Source organism: Manis pentadactyla, chromosome 6 (assembly GCF_030020395.1).
Source record: "Manis pentadactyla isolate mManPen7 chromosome 6, mManPen7.hap1, whole genome shotgun sequence".
NCBI classification, from domain to species: Eukaryota; Metazoa; Chordata; class Mammalia; order Pholidota; family Manidae; genus Manis; species Manis pentadactyla.
Window position 1 is genome coordinate 109,390,797 of NC_080024.1, and position 23,858 is coordinate 109,414,654.

The following is a 23,858-nucleotide window of genomic DNA, read 5'->3' on the forward strand; positions in this document are numbered from 1 at the left end:
TTCCCCAGGTGCCTCCAGCCAGTGTGCAGCCTCGGCCACTCCACCTCCTTTCCTGAGCCAGGTCACCATCCCTTGACTGGTTGTTTCCATCAGAGCATTTGGATATTGCACTCCCAATTCCATCATTTTTCTACTAACTAGCCACAGAGCAGACAGAAGGATCCTCTGTTTAATCGCTGGATTATGATACTTACATACATATATCATCGAATCTATTTTTAACTTTTTATTATGGAAATCTTCAAACATATGCACAAGAAAAACACATGGTAGAGTACACACTTCTGGGTTCCCACCCCCTGGCCTCAGGACCAGCCCTCACACAGGCCCCCTAGTGTGTTCCAACCCCCCCCCACACCCCCACTGCAGTCTTCCGAAGCAAACACTTAATGTCATATTATGTTAACTGTAAAGGAGAGTAATTTTTTTTCTTCTAACTTAAGTCAAATTGTGCTACTTTCTTGTTCAAAATCCTTGTAGCTTACCAAGCAGAAAATCTCAACCCTGTACAGAGGTGTCTTAGGCTCTAGTAGCTCGGGCACTAGGTCTCTCTCGCCCCAGCACCTGGCCTCCTCGCTGCTCCCTAACCATGCAGCCATCTGGAGCCACCAGGCCTTCCCATGCACCTCCCCCCTGCCTGGGACCCTCCTTCACTAGACATCCACAAGGCTCTCCCTCACCTCATTCACACCCTTTCTCAACTACCACCTCATCCAAGAACCCTTCCCTGACCCCCTATCACGGCCACAAATACTTTATGACTGAACACATGTGACGAATCAATAACCCTGTAAGGGCAGGTGCAGATGGGATTGTTCCTATTTCACAGATGAGAAAATGGGCTCCGAATTGTTACATATATTGGTGGCCACAGACGCACAGCTTTTAAATGGTGGACCTAGACCTTCGATGTAGGTTTTCTGACTCACAATTCCATGCTCTTTGCACTCCGTTGCTTCTCTGAAATGAAACCTTGCTTGAGATATAAGATACAGGGTTACTCTAAATGTATTCATTCACTCAGCAAGTATCTACTGAACACTTGACACATGACGGTACTGAGCACAGGAGTTGCCAGAGAGAATAACAGCCCCAATGATGTCCACATCCCAATCCCTGGAGCCTGTGAACGTGTACACGCCAAGGGGGGATTAAGACTGTGGATGGGATAAGGTTCCTCACCAGTGGACCTTGAGATGGGAAGGTTACTCTGGATTGTTCAAGGGGCCCCAGTGCCATTACTAGGATGACAGAGGCAAGAGAGTCTAATCCGCAGAAGCTAAGGAACAAGGGCATCTCTGGAAAAGGTCAGGAAAGGGATTCTGCCCTCCAGCAAGGAATGCAGCCTGCCTTCACTTTGGTTTTGGTCTGGTGAGACCCATTTTAGACTTCTGACTTTCAGGACTGTGACAGTGAACTTGGGTTGTTCTGGGCTACTAACTGGGGGGTAATGTGTCACAGAAGCCATAGGAAACAAATAGAAAGAAGGCAAACAAGATGCCTGCCCTCAAAGAGTACACTGCCTCGGGAAGGGGGAATCAGGCCACCCTCAGGGGCCACTGTGGGAGTCAGTGCCTCTCAAGAGTGAGGTCGGTGCTCTGAGGACACTTCAGCTGTTCCCACTAGACAGGCCCTTCAGTGCCTTGGACACACCCTTCTGTTATTAAATGGAGGCCCTGTACATAATTTCCTCATCAAGAATGACCTTCATGGGCTTCACAGGCCCTTTGGTCTGTATTTTAACCAGACTTAGGGAATTAGCTGCACAGACGATCAAGAGAGAGGAGAGGAGAGGAGAGCAAAGGGACAGGAGGAAACTCAGTCACATAAAGTGTTTCTTCAACTCTGATTAAATGCAGCGCAGCACCCCAAACACCTGTAATCCTTACCCTCTGAGAACGGTAGAAGGGAAACTGGCCTTAACCAAAGAGGCACAGACAATGCATCATAGTTAGAAGTTACTTAGGGGTTCCTGACCAAAACGCACAGCAGGCAGGTGCTGCTGCATCCCCTGTGAAGAATCTCCATCGTGAGGAGTCACCATCCCTCCCAGAGCACGCCTGTTCCCGAGAAGCATGCTGCAGGCAGGCCTGGAGGCCCACAGAGTGGGGAGGTGCGTGGGGGCAAGGACCGTGGGGTCTGTTGTGACCGAGAGAATGTACAGGGGCCCTGGGCTGGGGCTGCTCTCAGGCAGCAGAAGCTGAGCCTTGCTTTTTAAGATTAATTCACAGCCAGACATTCCTCTCTGCTGCTCCTGCCTGCGCACTTCCCATTCCCTTCCCCTCACTGCCAGCTTGGCCTTTACTCACTGAGGGCAGAAATGTTCACAGTGTTTCCCTGAGGACTCAGTATATCTATTTTAATATATGCACATGTCCTTCCTCTTTCTCTCCAGTTGGTGGCATTAGAACGCGCACGAGGGCAATCCTGCATCCTAAAGTACTAATTTCCTAAATGACACCAATGACCCCAAACAGAATAACTCTGGGAACCAGGTCGGCCAGCAATAGTGGCCCTAGCTTTGCTTTTGCACACATGGCTGCCATTAGAGACCCCTCCTCATATACACTGTCACCCTCACCCTCTGTAGTTTCTGTCACCAGTTTTTAAATATCATGGAGTCTCCTCAGCTGTACCACTTTAAACTCATGCCGATTCCTGGGGGCATCTTCTAAAAGGAGACAGGGTGGCACAGACCCATCAGCAGCTATTTATCGCATTTTTAATAGCAATACCAGATCTGCACTCTGCTGATCTGGCTCCTTACCACACATCTTCATTCAGTTTTCCTTGGGGGAGTGTGGGGAGGGGGTCAGTGAAGAGAGGGACTATTTCCCTTATCAGGATCTCAATTTGCACTAATAAAAAGCACTGTTTCTTTTTGAAGGGCAGGGAGCAAAACCATGTATTTACTCTACCCTCTCCCACTAAAGGGAAATTCCTATGGAAACAGTTCTCCAGTGGGCTTGGGGGAAGGTGTAATTCCCCTCCAATGGGGGTAGGAGTAGTTTCTGAGTATCTGCTATTTGTTGGTGGTGTTTGGAGAAGTGGGGTCTGTATTTCCAGTGGCTGTAGGCTCCACAAAAAGCAGAGGAGAAAACAAAGAACAGCTCATTCTGAGCTTGAAAGAGACCCCATTCTTCAAGGACTTCCAAAGGTCAAAACTTCCTCTGACTTCAGCAACAGTCTATGAAAAGTGAACCACTGTCTAGACCATAGACTCCAGGGTTCTGAAGAAAGAAGGAAAGAGCAAAAAAGTTTCTTTGATGTTTGCCCAGCATGAATTTGACCTTTGATATAGGCCAACTCCCATTCCCTTCCTTCTCAAGGACCATGTACCCAAGCTCTTAGGCCACAGCTTTGCTCGGTTAAATTTGAGTGCTCTTAGCACACATTCCCCAGTCAGCTAACTTTCCAGATCATGGTGAATGGGTAAACACTTGCAAAATTAGGACTAACTAGGTGACCCAGCAGTATGACTAAACAGCACAGGGTGCACAAATTTCATGACTGCCTCCATTAAACTGTCAGCTCCTGGGGGCATAGGCTTAACTTTTCCTTATTCTGGCACCCAGGGCTCAAAGAAAACTCCTGACATAAGGAACAAGTAAAGTTTAAACAAACCTGGGTGATGCAAGTATAGATGTTTATTTTATTACTATGCGGAATGTTTGAAATATATCACAATTGAAAAAAAAGGTTTGTGTACTCACTAGGAAACTGTAAGCCTTTTGAATCAATGGGTTTCAGAGTATTATCACATTATCTTTAGCAGTATGTGTATTTAGGTAATAATGTCTGGCTCTGGGTTAGATAATTGTGCTGAAAAAATGAAATCAGCTGTAAATAATACTATTTTGAAGATAGGTTCCTTCTTTTAAAAACATAATTTTGTCAAATATCATAAGTTTAAAGTCTAATAATGACTTGGTAAATTCTAAGTGATGACTTCACAACTATAATATTGTTTCTATAGTTCCCTGGGAACACATTTTAACATTTAAGAGATTTTAATACTTTATTCAGAATTTTTCTTTAGGTACCATTCTGAGGTCAAGGCTGCATTTCCAATATATGAGTAATCTCCAAAGAGACATTCTGCTTATCACTTGTAATTTAAAGGTTTAAAGAGTATATAACCTCAAATTCATCTGCAGATCCAGCACAATCCCTAACCTAGCTGGATGTTTTTGTAAAATGTACACGCTGATCCCAAAATTCACATGGAATGCAAGGGACCCAGAACAGCCAAAATAATCTTGAAAAAGAAGAACAAAGAGGGTTCATATATCCCAATTTCAAACGTTACCACTACAAAGCTACAGCAATCAAGGTATTATGGAACTGGCATATGGATAAAAATTTAGAACAGAGGAATAGAACTGAGAGTCCAGAATTAAACCCTCACACCTGTGGTCAACTGATTTTCAACAAAGGTGCCAAGACAACTAATTGGGCAAAGAATAATCCTTTCAACAAATCATGTTGGGACAACTGATTTTGTATGATATCAAGAAATAAAGAATGACGTTGAATCCTTCCCTTACAAGAATCACAAAAATTAAAGAAAGAACTAAAACTATAAAGTTCTTTGAAGAACATATAGGAGTAAATCTTTGTGGCCTTGAATTAGACAGACATGTGTTGGTGAAGATGTTGAGAAATTGGAATCTCATATATTGCTGGTAGAAATAAAAAACGGTGCAGCCAATTTAGAAAACAGTTTGGTGGGTCCTCAAATGCTAAACACAGATCATATGACCCATCAGTTTCACCCTAGATATGTACACCTAAGAGATTAAACATCAACAAAAAAAAACTAAATCTGTACAAAATCTTTTACATGCAAGTCCATAGCACCATTATTCATAAGAGCCAAAAAGAAGAAACAACCCAAATGTCCATACAGTGATGAAAGGGTAAATAAAATCTGGTACATCCATACAATCGAAATTAGCCATAAAAAGTAAGGAGGCACAGACCCATGTTACAATACAGATGAATATTGATAACATTGTGCTAAATAAAGGAAGTCAGTCACAAAAGACCACAGACTGTCTGATTCCACTTTCATGAAATGTCCAGATTAGGCAAATCTAGAGGCAGAATGCAGTCTAGGCTGGGTCCTTGGGGAGAAAACGGGGGGCTGCTTTTGCTTTCTCCTGTTCTCTTTTTTTCCTCAAGGAGTTATTCATTCAAGTCAATCTACTCAACTTCAGAAGTGTTAGTAAGTAGTAGAGAGTTTTTATTCTAATAAAATAACCATGTGGGGTTTGTGACTGTGGTTCATTTGAAACCCAAATTTTATAAACACAATCATTACAACTCAGGCAGTAGGAAAGACAGGCGGCTATGACAGACACCAGTCAAAGCAAAACAAAAGAATAAGGTGACAATAACATTTTTTCATGTTAGATTCTTGGAATAACGTTGCTCTGATGGGTCAGACCAAGAGAATGAAGGCTGAAATTCTTCCTAGATACTGACATTTTAATTGAGTCATCCCATGGACTGTGACTGTTTTAAAGCAGAAACAATGATTTGGAAGCGCACATCTAGAAAGACATGAAATTTGCGTTTCCTATTGATGGGACATTTTTAATAGCAGTGAGGACATTCCAGTCCCCAGTTTAAGAAGAAAAACAAAGAAGGAAATGAAAAGGAAACTCAATGGAAAAGAATAACAAGTGGACGCATTAGAGCAGAAATCTCATCTCCCATCACAAATCCTGACCAACGGGAAACAGGAGGACGGAGCTGAGTAGATAAATTCCTTTCTCCCCTCTGGAGACCACTCCAAGCTCCTGCATACATCCTCCCAGAGGTGTCTGCTGACATACTGCTGCGTTCTCCCAGCTGGGCATGAAGCAGAAACTAGCACAGCTTGCCTGAAGAGGACGGGATACAAACTGCCACAAACCCACGTGACGCTCCAACGTGGGCACTCCAACGGCACCCCCTCAACACTCCTCTCGGAAGCGACACAGTGATCTTGGAAAGGTTAAGCTTCTAACAAAATGGATTCAACAATCGGTTGGAAAATGGTTAAGTTTCTTAAAGCTCTCTTTTTTACAAGAGGCACTCTATGGATTAACATTTGCAATCAAAAAGAATCAAAAGACGTCCATCCGATCTAGCTGAATGAAAAGCACAATTAAGACAGCATATCAAGAATGAATATTCTGTTATACACAGAGGGAAGAGGAGAGGATCCTTTTATATTCCAGTGCTCAGAGGGAAAATAATCCTTTAAGATCATGAATTTGTTACAAAATTAATACGTAATTAATACTGGGCAGTAAGTAAGGCATTAACTATAATGCTGCGTATGCTAAGCAGAACTTGGCTCAACAGTTCCACAAATAAACAAATATTGAGTAATTAACACCTGTAAGTTGAGCATGAGCCCCATTTGGGGATGCAGAAATTTATGTCTTTTTATTGTCAAATCATAAATCCAAACAAACTTTGTTTAAAACTATGAAAAAGAAAAGAGCAGTAACAGATTCTTACAACAATAAGGAGGGTAATAAAATGCACTGGACTCCAGTGATTAATGAGACAGAACAAATAGCAATCGGCACAAGCAACAGCAGGGAATTTATTTTTAGCTCAAACATTAGGCAACGTCATTACAAGCACAATTAAGTCCAGCAACAAGCTGCCAAAATGACTGAAAAATTACTATCACTAGAGAGATGTGAGACTGCACAGGGGAACACCAGACAAGGACAGCCTGAGAATAACAAAATCAGGCCTTTGAGAGTTAGGATAGGATGACCACAAAGGCTGTCCAGATATTTTTCACACACCTCACACATCTAAATTCCAAAGAGCATTCACCTGAAATTATCATTGAAAACTCAACCCCTCCTCCCTGAAGCACTACCATGGAGTCATGCCTTGCACACATGATGCTAATAGTCACAATAATATACAATACATATATGTAATATATATTACACTATTATAATAATACTATATAATATATATATACTATGCTTTTAAAGCAGACATAGCAATATAGTCACAGATGTCCATAACCTCTACTAGTGAAATTTTAAGAAAAACAATTTGAATACTTAGAAATATGGTCCTTTGAAAATTTTTCTATTACTATTTTGCTTTGAGAAGGTAAGTGGGCCAAGCTACAAACTACAATAGTCACTTTGGGGTATCAAATTCCATCAAAAGCAGTCAACCCCATGAATATTTTATTAAAACATACAAGTAAATGTCAAATACTCTGTTTAGATCAGATAGAAATCTCCCCTTAGGAACATGATATTATCAAGTATCAAGTGAAAATAGCAGGGTATAAAGAATCATGATCCCACTGATATGAAATTATTAATATACAGAGTAAAATAACTGAAGAATGGTATCAACAGCAGATACTTTATATCAATAGCAGAAATGAGACTTAACATAGGGACCATCTCATGGATTAAAGCATCAAATCACTATATGTACACCTGACACTAACGGGATATTGTCCATCAGTTATACTTCAATAAAAAAAAATTTTAACAGTGGAAATATCTTGGTGGCAGGATTTCTGGATCATTTTACTCTCAAATTTATGGCTTTTATGTAATTTTTCTAGCAGAACAGAACTATAAAGCTCAGGACTCAGACTGCTGGATTCAACTTTCAGCTTTATATTTTATTGGCTGTGTGATCTTGAGCAAGTGACCCAACCTCTCTGTGCCTTGGTGGCTTCACCCGTAAATGGCAATAAAAATAGGCCCTTCCTCAGAGTGCTGTGAGAGAACCCAATGCATAGCATGCTGAAGGCACTCAGAACAATGCATGCATGGAACAGAGCAAGCTCTCGTAAAACATGTCAGTGGTACTGTGAATCCTAAGCCAGCTCTTTGTAAAAGAGAGTTACTGTGCTCATTGAAAGCACTGCAAAAGCAACTACTTCATGGCTAAATGTAAAAAGGGAAAGGAGGAAACCTCTCTGCCTAAGTTTAAATAACAATTAAAAACAAAAACCTAGCAGATCTGTTCACTACATACATACATATGTAGTATGTAAGGAAGAGATACTGTAAGTATGTAGAGAAGATATGTAAAGAAGAGGTCCCTAAGTAGACACTTTTTCCCTGGACCTATCACCTCATCTCGGGAGTGAGCATGCACAGCTGCCTCACAGTTAGAGGTGCTCCTGGCAATGGCTTCATGCGTGCAAGTCTGTGCTTTCAATTGAACATCAAGATAGAAGACAGTCTAATGAGGTTGGCATTTGTTGGCCAAAGATTTGTCCCATTTAAAAAAGAAAAGAAATCTTTAAAATGCCTTAACCTACAAACCCTGGAACATTCATTGTAAAAGGGGATTTATATAAAATGAAAATTATATAAGCACACACTTGATTTGTTAGGAGATGATAATGAAAATTATGGATTACCCTGGACCCTGGATTTTTTTCCCTTGAGAGAAAGAGAGAGACAACAAACAGGATCAGTAAGTGAAATGAACTGTATATCAGAAAGTGATAAGAGCTATGGAGAAAAATGATGTGAGTGGAGTAGAGAGGAAAAAGAGGACATGCTGATACTTAAATAGGTGGGTAGAGAAAGTGACATGTGAGCTTGAATCAGACAAGGGAAGTTCAATCCATCTTTCATCTTTGATGACAGTTGCGAGCAGATTGAAGTTCTTGGTTAAAACAAGGTGCCGGTGATCCCTGTGCATCATTTATCCTGGCCACCCCTTTCAGTGTTGGTAACACATACTCTAGTTATCATACAAATATCCTGTTATAGACACAGTCTGTGTTGGTATTATTTCACTTTTAAAATCTAAAGACACAGTTCTTGAATAACCTTCTCAATAAATATTTTCAGCAAATAAAAAGCATTATCAGTCAGAGAGAAGTCATCAGCTGTTTCTGGTAACCCAACGTCCACTCCCTCATATTCTAGCTGAGAACCCAGATTTTCCTCGGGGAACTAAGCCTACTGGACTTCCAGCCATTGTGGCTCAGGTGGGGCAGAAGCAGCCCTACCTCTGGGGGTAAGCGTATCACTTGGCCCTACAGTACGAGCACCAAATCCCCCTTGAACACTAGACAGCATGACATTCAGGCATGTAACATGAGACCCAAACCAGGCCACTAAGAACCATGGGCACTGAGATGTGAGGTGGGCCTCGTGGTAAAGAATGCTCTTCTTCGCGAGGTGGCTAAAGGGAGACTGTAGTCCTGGAGTTGCTTCTGGGGCCATCTGGACCATCTTGGGAAAAGGAAGGAAGTGGGCTGCCTAAAAATGAAGCCAATCTAAAGGTCAGCAAGCAGAGAAAGGAATAGAGATGGGTGCATTTGATAATACATTTGGAGGACTCGAACTCAGCCCTGCCTTAAGATAGCCACCCCTTTACATATTTTACATAGCGGAAGAGTATATTACCTTCATTGCTTAAATCATTGCAAGCTGGATTTCTGTCACTTGCAACCAATAAGAGTCTTGCCAAATACAAAGAAACTTTCAGCAACAGATCTCAGTGTTTTCCCCCAGAAAGCCAACTGCAGTGTACACTTACCCGTTCCTGGCCAGCAGTGTCCCAGATGAGGAACTTATGAAGTTCATTTCCACAAGGTACAGTTTTGGTCATAAAAGATGCCCTGAAAAAGAGAATCAGCATCTTCACATTACCAATTGCCCTTTCAACCTTCACAAAGACTCCTGCTTCAAAGAAGTTCACATTATACCTCAGCAGGACTCCACAAGCTCCCTCCTGGGGGGCCACTAACAGGCAAGGTTGTGAGGGTCCTGTCACCCAAAAGACAATATGCTGCATTCTCTCTTAGTACAACTGGAGGAAACTTTTTTAAGGCGACAAAAAAATCCAAAAATGCATTCCAAACACTGTTTCCAAAACACATTGTTCTAATACAACATGTTCAATTGTTCTAAATAATTTGCCTCCGAATCTCAGGAAAGAAAATACAGTTTAAAAAACTTCTTATTATGACAATTAAGAGTGGCAAGGGAAGCTAGTATTGGGCATTTTACGATTAGCACTTGCAATGGCACAGATACAAATTGCCTGACATACTCACTTGTGCTACGAACCCAACACTAGTAGCAACTGACAGGGCACTCACTCTGTCTAATCCCCATCCTGCCTGCACACATGTCGGGATAAGGGCTGGTGCTTAACACATATTTCTATTTTCTCCATTAAAAAAGGAAGAATTTGAAATTCTCAGTGGATAATGAAACACTTGGTATTTTATTTTTTGTATATTTCCTCTTAATAAGCTTTCTCTTTGTGCTCATGAAAGATATAAAAATCCAATACAAGTAATGCTTGCACCCTTGACTTTTTTTTCCCTGTGAGATAAAGCTTCCCATTCATTAAAATACAGCAAGGTAGTGGGACAACCAGCCATGACAGCCTCCTGACATCACAACTGGCCTGAAGGGTTCAAATAAGTCCATGTCATGAAAAGCAAACAAAACAAAAGGCAAGATTGTTCTAGAATCTAGATTAAGAGAAGAAAGAGATAAAACAACCAATGCATTATTTGAACTGGATATGGGATTAGGAGGACAACAGCTTTAAAAGACATTTTGAAGACAACTGGAGAAATTTAAATTTAGGCTAAATAGCAGACATCATTGAATCAAAATTAATTTTCACGGTATGATAATGGTGGCCTCGTCATGTTTCTATAGTTAGGAGATGCACACTCAGTGTTTAGGGAGGGGTAAAGTGTCCAGATGTGTTTCCTCACTTTCACACGGCCCAGCCGGCCCACCCACCCAGTAGGGTCCAGCCCTCACCTGTTCAATTTCTACTACTTCTCCCCAAGACTAAGAGGCAAACTACTGAAGTCCCAGGTGGAAAAGTGTATGTCCCATCAGTTTCTTCACTCCCACACCACAGACATACACACCCCAAAGGTTAATAGGGAGTTCTAACACTCAGCCTACAATTGTACTAAATGGAAACTCTAAAAAATTTTTCTAAGTGATGGAGCCCAATATTATCAAAACCATACCTGTCTCATTTATCTTTTAGACTGAGAAGAAAGGTAAACTTTTAGTTTATTTTTTCTTCTTTTTAAAGTTGTTTTCAAAAATATTTGCTTTGAATTAAGTTGTTGGGAAAACTTACTTTTTAAAAAAAGTAAAGTATCATTACTATACAATCTCAGGTTGGTTGCAAATGTACATCACAATGGTTCAACAGTCCCCGTGATAAACTTACACTGTGATTGCGAATTACTTTGCCCTTTTATCTCCCTCCCTCTCCCCACCGCCCAGGCCCCAACTACTTCCCCTTGGTAACCACCAGTCACTTCTCAGTGTCTATGAGTCTAATGCTGTTTTTTTCCTTCTGTTTTGCTTTGTTTTTATATCCCACGAATAAATGAAATCACATGATATTAAAGTGCTTAAAATATGTGTCCCAGACTACTGATAAAAGTAAATACCTTCCAAAAATGGAAATATCTTTATTATTTTTCCCATTATAAAAACAATATATATATACTTTACAAAAAAAAGAAATACAAAAAATGAAAATGAGGAAGGAAATGGAAATCAGTTGCAACTTCACCTCCTAGCCCTGGTCACTGCTTGTTGGTTTGGGTCCTTCCAAATTATTTTTACACAACTTTTATCTCCAAAAATGATCATACTCTGCATAATTTTTGTTTTTCCTCCACTTCATATACTACAGACATCTTTCCATTTTTATAAATATAGATCAACATTATCTGAAATGACTGAATATTAAACACGATGTTATGGATTTATTCACTACCCCATTGATAGACATTTTGGTCACCTATTTTTCACCATTATGACAAGGATTAAATGAATACCTTTGTACTTAAACCATTGTGTCCTTGTACAACTATTTCCTTAAACTTATTCTTAGATGTAGACATGTTCCTTAATCACTACATTTGCCAAACTGTGGGCTATACCAACCTACATGCCCATGACAATGTGTGACATAACACTTTCCCCAACCAATACTGATCTTCCAACTTTTTTTCCAGTACATAGGTAATGATATATTATTCCTATTTTTCTTATGCTTACTATAAGTTTGGTCATCATTTATTGTTACATTTGTATTTTTCTTTTCTAACTTCTTAGTTCATGAACTTTCCCCACTTTTTCCTGGAGGTGTTCATCTTTTCCCTATTTACTTTTTGAGGATTTTATACTAACCTCTGTAATAGTATTTTTTAAATAATATTTTTCCAGTTTAATCTTTGCCTTTAACTTAGGAATTTTTTCCATAGAAGCTGTTTAAAATTTTATGCAGACAACTATATCAATATTTCATTTTTGGTTTTTACTTTTTTTCTGTTACTTTGATGTAAGCCAGATTTTCATTCACTCCTCAATATATTCTAAGTCCTGGGATAAATAATAAATCAACCCTGCCCTTAAAAAGTTCCCAAGCTTAAAAAACTAAGCCCATACCTTTAAAATCTTAAAATTATAGACTTTCAGCACAGGAAAAAGACATAAAATATCCAGGCCAACCCCTTCATTTTACAGATAAGAGAGAAAAAATTATGACACCCGAAAGACTTCCTTGGTTGTGGTCAAGTCCAGCGGCACAGTGAGGAAGAGAATTCAGAGGCCTTCACTGCCAGCCTAGGTGGGTGAGTGCTTAGAAAGCCCCTCAGTCTCATCTGTAAAACAGAACCAATATCCACTCTGCATTATCTAGAGGGCTGCTGGAGGACCAAATGAGGAAATGACACCTGCAAAGGCCTTGACAGACAGTGAGCCCATGAGGAAAAGCTTCAGGAACAGTGGTGATGCATAAAATACACACATGTGTGTGCACATGCACACACAAACACACACGCCCTCTCTGCTCCCTATTTCTTACCACTAGGAGAAAGACTGCCAGTATTCGAAATGAGGACTGACAATCATTGCTCTTTTGGTTGTTGAAGTTTTTTTTAGAGTCTCTTTACCATATTTTAATCTTAAAAATCTCAGGCATCTTTTCTTCTCCTTCAATTACCTTCCAGAGAGGTGGGTGGGGAGTGGGGAGGGTTACATCAGCAATGTTGAGTTGACTTCATTATCTGTGGGAACCAAATTCTGGCAAAGAAGCAACACAGTTTCCTTGTAAAAGTCAAAATAGAAAGGGAGGCACACACATGCACACAGACAAAGATATTGAAGATGCTGACACACTCTGCCTGAAGGGCAGAGCCAAGATTTTTCATCATGAGTCACAGGAGATGATAAGAATGAACTCTTTCAATGCTGAAACAATGATATTTTACAGTATATGGCCTTTCCCCAGTGATAGTGTGATCACAGTTGGAAGAACAGGGTGGAAATTGCAAGTGGACTCACTTGGTCTAAGTTGTAAGTTTCCTGCTCCCTGGCTGTGTGTGCCTAAACAAGTCACCTAACTGCTCTGACCCTTATGGCCAGCATGTTAACTCTGAAAATATACCAAGTGTTTACTCTTGGGCCAGGGATATGAATTGAGACATCTATGGGACCAGACAGAACATATAAATGAGGCAAGTGGGCTGGGTATAAAAGTAGTACTGATAAAAATAATACTAGTAATAACACTAGGGGCAATGTGGAGTGGAGAGAGCCTGCCTACCCACATGGATCATCTGTGCCCAGGTCCAGCCAACTTCTGCCATGGGGCATGTGTATCTAATGCTTCAAGTCTATTGATTTTAAAAGAGAAGCCAGAAATGCACATTATGTAAAAATCTCCTGATTCTTCATTATTGCCTTAAATTTTCAAAGCACTGAGAAGGCTAAATAAAAACACATCTCTAAGGCAGATTTCCAGCCTACAAAATCTACCAGCTGAGGGATAATTATTCTAGTCCATTTATGCTATCTTTTGAGAAATCTGTATGTTCCTACTAGCTTTATCTTTCTGAAGCTGGAGTTTGGAAACATTTTCTCAAAATCCCGGAAGAGAGGAAACATTTTGAGTGATTTTAAAACTGGATAATTAAGCTAGATCAGGAAAAGAACAGATAAGAATGGATAGAGTTAAGCTTAATCGTGACTCCAGAAGACAAGTGAGGAATGAAGTTGGTGGAAAGCAGAACAGGATGTAATTTAATGCTACAATCACTTAAAATTGTGCTTATAAAGAAATTTTAAAGCATGAGAAAATTCTTACATTTGCAGTTTAGAGAAAAAGAACAGAATTCAAAATCATATACAAAAATTTTTTAATAACTCCTAAAGCTCATGAGCATACAGAAAAATGAGGACAACCTTTCCAAAAAACAATTTGGCAATATCCATCAAGAACCTTAACTATGTTATTATTCTTTGACTAAATTATACCATTGCTATGAAATAAGAGCTACATGGAAGTATTTATGCCCCAGGACATATATCATATGTTATTTAAAATAGTAAAAATATTTTTCAAAGACCTAATGCCTTAAATGGAAAAGATAGCCATTAAAAAGCACTGGAAGTCAATTACAACACAACAAAACTGGGGGAAAAATTATTGTTTTTAAAGACCATGTAACAGCATGAAATTCACAATATAATGTCATACCAAAAAAGAAAAAAAGGTTTTATATATACTTAGCAAAAAAACTTGAACAAAATATACCAAATGTTTATAGTAGCTGCCACAGGAGGTAGATTGTGGGTGGGTAATTTTTAAATTTTTATTCAGGGTTTTTTTCATTTTCAAGTTTTATAATGAGCATATAATACTCATAATCAGAGAAAATATTATATCCATCATATTTTCTGAAGATTATATAAGAAGACATTCAAAATATATTAAGTAGAAAATGGGACAAAAATTGTATGTATACTTTGATTTCTATTTTTATAAATTGTGCTTTTGTACCTTCTTTAGAATGAACATGAACTTTTGTAATCAGAAAAATTAGACTTTAGTCTTGACTTTGTCAAAGAAATGCACACACAGCCTTTAAAGTATTCTGTTTATGCCATATTCCAAGAAACCTGTATTCATGAAGAACAAGGAAGATCCACATAGATGGGGAGTGTGCTGTAGCATATTGGGTAGAGTGTAATACTGTTTTTGTTTTTAGGAATTATGTATTTGTATACCTGCATATAAACAGAGGATACTTATGAGAAATACATGAAACACACTTTGGCTTCTAAAATATCGGTAATATAAATAGAAGAATACAGGATTGAAGAGCTAGTAAAATCCTCCGACTTCACTTTTTACTTTATACATTTTTGTGTGGTCTGAGGCTTTCATAATGAGCATTATAATTTAAAGAATGCATGATTTTAAAAGTTATAATAGGTTATTTTTTAGAGAAGTTTCAGGTGGACAGAAAAACTGAGCAGAAAGTACAGAGTCCCCATATAATACATAAATTTTAAAAACTGAAAACCACCACAAGGCATTTACTAGCAGAGTACTGTTGACAGTGTCGGATTGGTCATCTCCAAAATGGCTCCCAGTGATCCACACGGACCCCCTTCCAAATGCTGCCCCTCCCACCATGAGGTGGAGTTACTTCCCCTCCCTTCAGTCCGGGCTGGCATTGCCACTTGTTTTGCCCAAGAGGTTGTGACCAAAACGATATACCTATTAGAGGCATACTGAGGCTTATACCTATGCGTGACAGTTATGATTAACACTTTTATGTATTTACCGTAATTTGTAATAGGAACATGCACTGCCTTTTTATTTTACAAAAGGAATACAAATTTGTTATTAAAACATTTTTTTAGTTGAAAGTTGATGGTGAAATTCTCCTCCATCTTACAGAACCACACAGTACAGTTAATCACATTTATGTGTTTTGCTTTTATTAAACACACAAAGAAGAAAATTCAGGAGGAAAGAAAGTACATTTCCTCTATACAATTGTTCCTAGTAGATGGCAGTGCCTGTGTGGGGAGACAGCTCTCCACAGGTCTCTAACATTGTGCACAGAAGCAGAAGCAGTGTTTTTTTCCCAGACTGTTTTTAAGGATGTTTGTATAGCAAACAGCCTTGGAAGGGAGAAATAAGTCTCCCTTTGGAGCAAAGCGCAGACATGGTAACTGCCCATTATAAAAGATTTGGTTCCCTAAGCTCAGGGTTCCTCTCCTATAATCCAGTAACACAACCCACTGCATTTGGGGTGTCATCTGACCCTTTTCAAGTCATACTATGGAAAATTAGGTCTCAGGAAACCAGTCAAAAACAGTAATACTCCAACAACTGCTATTTCCTCTGTCTCTGACCCAGGAGTTGCACATCCTTTGCTAGCATCTATGAATTGGGCACAGCTGACTCAGTAGCCTGTAGACCCTTCACAGTTCTTGACACATTTTGTCAGCCTGTTTCTTTAAGCCATTTTTAAACTACAAAATGTGGTGGATTTTCTCACCTACACCACTCCAACCACTGACCTCTAACCAACTGCTGGAGCACCTACTTAGGTCCTGCCGTGACTCTTCTCCACCAACCCCTGATGGAAACAACTGCCCCTGTCCTCAGCAGTCCTACAGGGCTCCCAAAATGTGCACACTGTTTCCCTTCTGAAGAAAGCAAAACCTAATTCTCTACAAAGAGCATGATCTCTTCAGGAGAAAAAATTAGTAAGTCCAAGTTCTGAGAAAGTAAAGAAGCAAGCATCTGCAAGGCACAGCAGGGCTAAAGCACATCTGGAGAAAGTATCACTAGGAAAGAGGAAAACAGAATAAGAAAATGCTGCTACATCCAAAGTCAGGGGCTTAGAAGTGAAACACCCACCCCTCCCCTCCTCAGGGTAAGAATGGAAAGGCTGACATTCGATTAATCCAGAAAAGGAAAATCAATCTTCCTTGCAGACAGCTATGCTGTGTGAGTAGACAGCATTTCCAGGTTTACTGGCAGGCAAGTTAAAGCAGAGCCTTCAGGAATTTGTCCTGGGTCTCATCTTTCATCTGGAAATAAAGCTGGCATGATTTGCCGAATAATGCTCTTGGAGATCAAGGAAATGGCTTTAGGCTATGACATGCGGACAGTTGGCTAGGAAAAAAATTATTGGCAGGGACAGTAATCCCAGACATAATGCTTGAAAGTCCCTGAAGTTCTGTCAAAATCCTTACAGTTTGCAATTGATTCTCCCTGGCTGGAATGAAAACCACTTAAGACTCAGCCACAAAGTGACCTCTCTGAGGGCTTTAAAGCAAGAAATGTAAAGGAAAAGAACATAAGGGACTTACCCAATGGTCGGGCTGATGTTGTGGTCAAAGTGATCCTGGACGAATCGACACACAATGCTCGATTTCCCAACACCGGTGTCCTGGAAAGGAAAGAGGACACAGCCATGAAGATCAAGGATGCCAATTTTGACCTAGTATAAACATAGAACCAGAGGACTGGAGGGGTTATTTCTGTGTGATGGGAGTCAGGGAGGCAGAGGAGAATACCTCTTTCTATCTCTCATCAGTGCTTTCTACAATGAAAGTGTAGCCTTCATGGAAAGAAAAGTATGGTAGAAATAAGCTTTAGAGCCATGTCCCACATATACATCATACTTAACCTAGCATAGGCATGCTCACAATATACATATTTCCAGAAATTTGGAAAGTTCTGGAGGGGTCTAGAGGAGAAGTTTGGTGACAAACTGCATTGCTTTAATAGACCTAGAAGTGACTTTACTGCAAACCTTAGCACTCAAAAAATGTATCATCTATGTTTCTACGTATCACCCTGTAAGACCATAATGAATTCTAACTTCTGCATTTCTTACATTTTCTCTTTAGAATCTGACAGCTGCATAACAACCTCCATTTTTGCCTAATTATACAAAGGTCTCATCTAAGCTCTTTCTCTGTTAAATAATTTTTTAAAGATGATTAGAATAGAGGTCCAGTTACATACTGGAAATGAAATAAATATATGTGTTTCTACCCTCTCCCTTCCTAAACCATTGTCAAATAGCTTAAGAAATAAAAGACACAAATTCACAAGGACAGAGAGATGGGAGACAACACCTGACAGATGATGTCAGTAGAAAGTAGTTGGCTGAGTGGACACTGAGAAAGAAGGTGCTGGAGCCTTAAGGGCTGCCTTAAGAGAACCAAGGAGAAGCGAGTCAATCCACGCCATGGTGCCATGAACATGTCATGAAGTGGAAGACACGGCTGAGATCACCATCAGCTGAAAAGCTGCACAAAACATACACTTCGATGCTCAGACCATACAACCAGAGCATAGACCCTCCCGCCTTCCAGGGAGAGATGGAGGTTGACTCTCCTGAAAAACTGTATCATTCAGGGGCTGGGCACCCAGTGGTACTCCCTGCCCTGCATAAGCCGAGACAGAAAAGGCAAGGATCCCTCTCTGGGTAAGAGGGAAAAACCTGCAGACAGTGCTGTTTGGAATCCCGCAGCTATGGGCCCCATGTGCACCAGTCAACAAGCCCCAGCACAAAGACAGCTTTCAGGACACATTTTAATCTTCTGAAAAAAAACACTGAGTTAAGAAATACCAGATTTTATACCTTCATAAAAAGAGCAGGATGCTGTTTTAGAAGATCATTCAGAAAATAATACTGACCTTTTGGAAATTAAAAATAAGATGGTAGAAATGGAAATTTCAAAGGAAGAGTTATAAAGTAAAGACAGGAGATTGCCCACAAAGTAGAACAAAGTAGCACAAAGCATCCGCCCTGAGCTGCCAGCTACTGCTCATCTGAGAGAGCCAGCGAGGCATGCTGAGATCTGTAAGTGAACAGGAAACTAGCCCTATTTAGCCCAAGAAGGAAGAAAAATAGCTTTCTTATATTAAGGCATTTTAAAAACCTAAGGATCTGGGAGAAAATGTTGAAATACAGAGAAAAGTGTTTTTCTTTAGACACTGAAATATGAAATGAGATTTGAAATACCAACTAGTAATCTGAGTAATTTTTACTATGTGTTTAGGGGACAATTCCAGCAAATCAGGGGCTGGAGGGGCCCCGGCTTGTGATGCTCATCAGAAGTCATTCTCCAGGTCTCCTCTCCCAGTGAGGGTGGCCACCACTGTTCTGAGCCATAACAGAACAAAAGCACCAAGAGCCGCTTACCCACAGTGCGCAAACTGATGTGGTAACGGCAGAATTAAATCATTAAATCGTCAGCTGAAAAGATTCCCAATCATTGCCGCTGCTACTTCTGCATGGCACCTGCAGTGTGGATTGAGGCTAATGTTCCCCATGGCTCCCAGACTACAGCTCAGTTATTTTCATCTCAGTTGCTTTTAAAACTCCTCATGCGTGAGTACATCCTCGCCATCCTTTAGTACACGCAACCCCAGAGAAACTGAAAGCTGAACTGTGCAGCCCTGCCCTTGAGGCCGAGGGAACCGCACACCTGCATCAGGTGGACTGCTCTCTGCGAACTGCCAGGTGGGGGCCATACTAAGTTTTGTTTTTATGGCACAGATTCATGGGGTGCAACGCCCCCCTCCTGTAAATAACATATTCAAATTTATCATCCCATAGGAAATACTAAATGATTCCTCTCCGCCCTTTCTGCACCCACTGAAGCCATTCCCATCATGGGAAGACAGCGCAAGCGCCTGTCCTGTCCCTCTCTGGGGGGCGCAGTTGAGGAATGATCTTTCTCAGGGCTCTCCTCTCATCCATTCTTCCCTGGTCCAGCAAGCAATCCTCAATCTGCTCAAAACAACTGGCTCCAAACCTCAGAAACAGAGAGTCCCATGGATCCTGCAAGGCTGACCCTCCAAATGTTTTGGAAGATAAACAGTTCAAAAGCCGTCTTGAAATCATCCATCGCTACTTATCAACTCCTGCAGATCACGCCAGCTCGCACCCCGGCTGTCTGAGTGGTGAAGGCAACAGGCCGGCCCACGCAGAGACTTAACAGTTAGTTCTTTAGTTAAATACACTCAGGGTTTCTTTCCTTTTTACAATTTCATTCTCAACACTTCTCTCTCTGACGTATTTGATAGGAAAGAAATAACAGAACAAAAAGACAGTAAACAGTTCAGTTTGCCTTAGAAAAGAAAATACTCTTACAGAGGACTGCCTCAAATGATCTCTGGCCGCGGCCTTGTGACAGCTCAGAGCGACCCGGGGCCTCCTGCTCGCAGACGGCTGCAGTTGCCCCGCCGGCCACGAGGGGAAAGGCCTGCCCAAGGACTGCTGGGGAGAGCCGCAGCCAGGCGCCAGCACTAGGGAGGTTTTCATGAATCACTTGGCTCTGTGATTTCCTTTTCCTGCAGGAACCTCATTCGGACGGTGACACACAGCCACAAGAGGAAAACACCAGTGAGTCATGACTATCGCACAGGAAAACTTAAAGGTTTAAAACAGGAAGAGAAAAGAAAGCATCTGGATGAATAAAGGAGCCTGTGAAGCAAGAGAAAGGATGGGTGAGGGGGCTGGGGGCTGCCTCGCCATTCTGCACTTCAGTGTGGTGGATTCACACGGGTGGAAGGAAGCTCCTCTGTGCATGTACTGTTGCATTTCACACGATTCTGAGAAGATCATAGTCCATCTTGTCCACTCTCCTAGTTTTGCAAAAGAGGAAGCTGTATGACTTCCTCAAGGCCACACAGCTGCTGGGCTGGGAGAATCAGAACCAAATTTTCTGAGTCCCAGGGAAATCCTCCTCAGGCTCTTACCATGCTAAATCGACCTCTCTGCCCAATGTAAACTTCCTGCAATAAGAGCAAAGCCTATCTCCTAGAACTCACAGGGTTGCCTTGATTACTGCTTTCCACCCCACTGTCCACAGCAGGATCATGTGTCCTCACGTTACACTTGATCAACTTTCACTGGTGATGAAAGAGAGGGATAGTACCAATGACCAGGGAGACATTAGAAAAAAACTGGTTCTGATTCCACAAAGCAAGAATGAAGTCGGGTAAAATCCTCCCTGGGGACTGAAGAGTGTTTCCCTGTAGCTCATTCCTGGGGCTGATCCCAGACACAGGCTGAGGCCCAGACTTCAGCTCTACCTAGTTACTGTGAAGTGGATCCCTCCTGATATTCTTCCCATGCAGGTTCTTATTTGGAGCTAATGATACAGTTCTCTGAAAATAGTCATTCCTCGGACATGACAATCACTGTCAAATTTATTAATGGCATGTAAATCTGTAATTATGAAATCACGAACCACAGAGTTTCAGCTGCTGTCATGTAAACCTTGAAGCATCACTTGACTCACTCCTGGACTATTACAACGGGCCGCAAGCAGGGCATTCTTACCTCTCAAGATAAAGAACAGTAAATCCTAGGCAAACATATCACTACCCCTAATCCTGCTCACAGGTGGTAAGGATTTTTAGGAAACTAATAGGAGTAGAGATTGTTGATAACTTTACAAATCAATATGCCTTTCATGAAAAGGAAATTACAAACTATATAACAAGACTCAGGAATCCCATTCCTAAGAATACAGTTAAAAGGAGAAAATGAGCAAAAAAAAAGATCACTGAACTAGTATTTATAAAAATTATAAGTGGCCTAAAAAATACAAGTTAAACAAGTACGGCATAGACAGTAACTTCTTAAGTTCTAATTTTATGACTACCAAAATGTCAAAGAGGCAGAATATGATTTGCCCATACTGCAGACAAAGGAAATGATCATTCCAGCATCTTCTATGTTCTAGGAATCAGGGAGCACCCATACGGCCAGGATTTTTGAATTTACTTCTTTGTTTCATTAGGTCATTCATGTATTTAAGTGTTTAAACTTTGGGCCTTACATACTAAAGAGTCTTAAGTGTGTTTCCCACTGATAAGGAGTTCAGTTAGTGATTTGGGAGGACTGCAGGGCCAGCCAGATCTTGTGGGTGGAGAGAAACAGGCAGAGCAGTGGGATGGCCAATGGTTTGCTCTCCTGACCCCAAGGGTGTGGGAAGGCCAGAGCACGGGGGAGTCTGACGCAGTGGAGTAAAGGTCTGGTCCAAGACACGGGACACATGCACCCCTGCCCTGCACACAACAGCCTTGTGTGGAGCCAAAATGCAGGCAGACGCTGAGAGCAGTGGCCGGTAATTTGGGGCAGTGTTGCGCATGCCGCATGCCTGGTTCTCAGTCCACTTTGGGGAGGATGGGGGAGAAATGTCTGGAGGAAGTGTGTGCTTATGCTAGAGAGGTGAGGTCAGGAAGGAAGAGTTTCCAGTCCCTCTGGCTGGAGGGTGCCGGCCCGAGCTTCCTCACCATGGCCAGGTCCCAGCCATCTGGGCCAGGGCCTCTTGGTGGCACCACGTGCCCTCCCACCACCCTGCATCCACACCGAATAGAAAATAGAACAGGAGCCACACAAAGGGGTCCACCCATACCAAGCATAGCCCAATCCAGGGGCCTTGCAGCTTCACTTAGAGATTCCCAAGCCCCCACAGAAATGCACCACAATTAGGAACCTACTAAGTGTTTTTTAAAGCTTTGGCTAAGGGGGAGAGGATACACACCCCATTTGCTCCTCTGTACAGGATTTATGACAAAACAACCTACAGAACCCCAATCACACACACCCCTTGTGAGAGTGGTAGGTCACTGCTTATGAAGAACCTAAATGGGCCAAACTAAGGACTCAGGGTCAAACAGTGCATCATTCCAGAGTGCCCACTGAGCTCTCCGGAGATCTCCAACGCTGATTCTGTGTCTACAACTCCCTTTCCAAAGGAGAACTGAAGTACCTTGTTCCTGGATGACATTCAAAGACTTACTGGAATTACAGACTTAATAGGCCTGTCCACCCCTGAACCCTAAATAATATCTTCTGTTATCAAATAACTCCTATATATCCTAAGCACTTTTTACCAGATTCTTTGGCACTGAAAAGGGTTCAATATTTATAAATCACAGTAAACACTACCCCAAAAATTGTGCCATAAAAGCAAAAAAATCATTAAACTCAAGTCCATAATATGCTTTTTCAATTACTACACAATCTACAAGATTTCCTTTGGTGGTGGTGCAACCTCTGTCCAAGCACAGTTACCATCAGCCTTCACACTATGTTTTAGGGAAACTGAGGTGGCAATGTAAGAAAATCCAATTCCAGGCATCTTACTGTATTTAGGAAACCATACTATACCACAAAATTATTCTGGAAAACACAATATAAATAAGAAGCTATCGAGCATTCCCAGAAACAACTCTGCCATTCCTTCTGTGATGGGAAACATGTCAAAGGTGCATATTATGTCAAATGTCTTAACAACCATTCACAAAGAGGCACTAGCTAAAAATATGATAAAAATGGGACTGAATTATCTCATATTGAAAAGGTGGGTTTCTGGCCTGCATCTGAGAGTTACTAAACTGTTTTCTCTACCTCACAGGGGAAAAAATTGCATACAGACCAGATTTTAAGTACTAAATAGCATGAGTGAGTTTATGCATTTAGATCTGTGCCCCGTGGGCACTAATGAACATAGTTTGGAAATGTCCACAATCCTCTAGATGTATATTAAAATATTCAAAGAACAAAGTGACATGATTTAGTTGCAAAAAATGACCAGGAGAGATGTAAAAAAATCCTACTAAGAAATATGAAGAAATAAACAGAAATGAGGAGCATGAAAGCCACAAGGAAGAGATGACTAGGTGGTTCCAAAGGGAAGAGAGGGACATGTCATCACTTACTTTATCCCACATGGTCCTCACAACAACCCTTTGTGAAAGGGAAGACAGACAGCACTGACCCCATTTCCCATGTAAGGAAACCATGGGCTAACAGTTTATGTGAATCGCCTGTAGTCCTGTATCTAGTTCAAGCCTCATCACGATGCAGGCCTCTCTTCCCCATATCCAGGCTCCACTCACTGATCAAAATCTCTCTCTCCAAAAGGTTGGTGTCCACCCACACGTTCATCCACTTACCCAGTTCCTGTGATGTCAGCAACATGCAAGGACAGGCGATGAGGAGATTAATC

General features: G+C 41.1%; 1 protein-coding gene across 3 annotated transcripts in view; it reads right to left on the bottom strand.

The window, feature by feature from the left end:
• The window catches only part of RAB31 (RAB31, member RAS oncogene family), a 132,175-nt gene that overhangs the window by 66,599 nt on the left and 41,718 nt on the right, over positions 1-23,858 (bottom strand). For 2 of the 3 annotated variants that reach the window (XM_036880700.2, XM_057504040.1), the window contains exons 2-3: positions 17,184-17,263; positions 9,550-9,631 (exon numbers count right to left, since the gene is read on the bottom strand). In XM_036880700.2, coding sequence (XP_036736595.1) covers positions 9,550-9,631; positions 17,184-17,263 — 162 coding nt within the window. Of the gene's footprint in view, positions 1-9,549; positions 9,632-17,183; positions 17,264-19,984; positions 20,171-23,858 lie in introns of those variants that run through there. The other variant, XM_057504039.1, reaches the window with a different exon arrangement.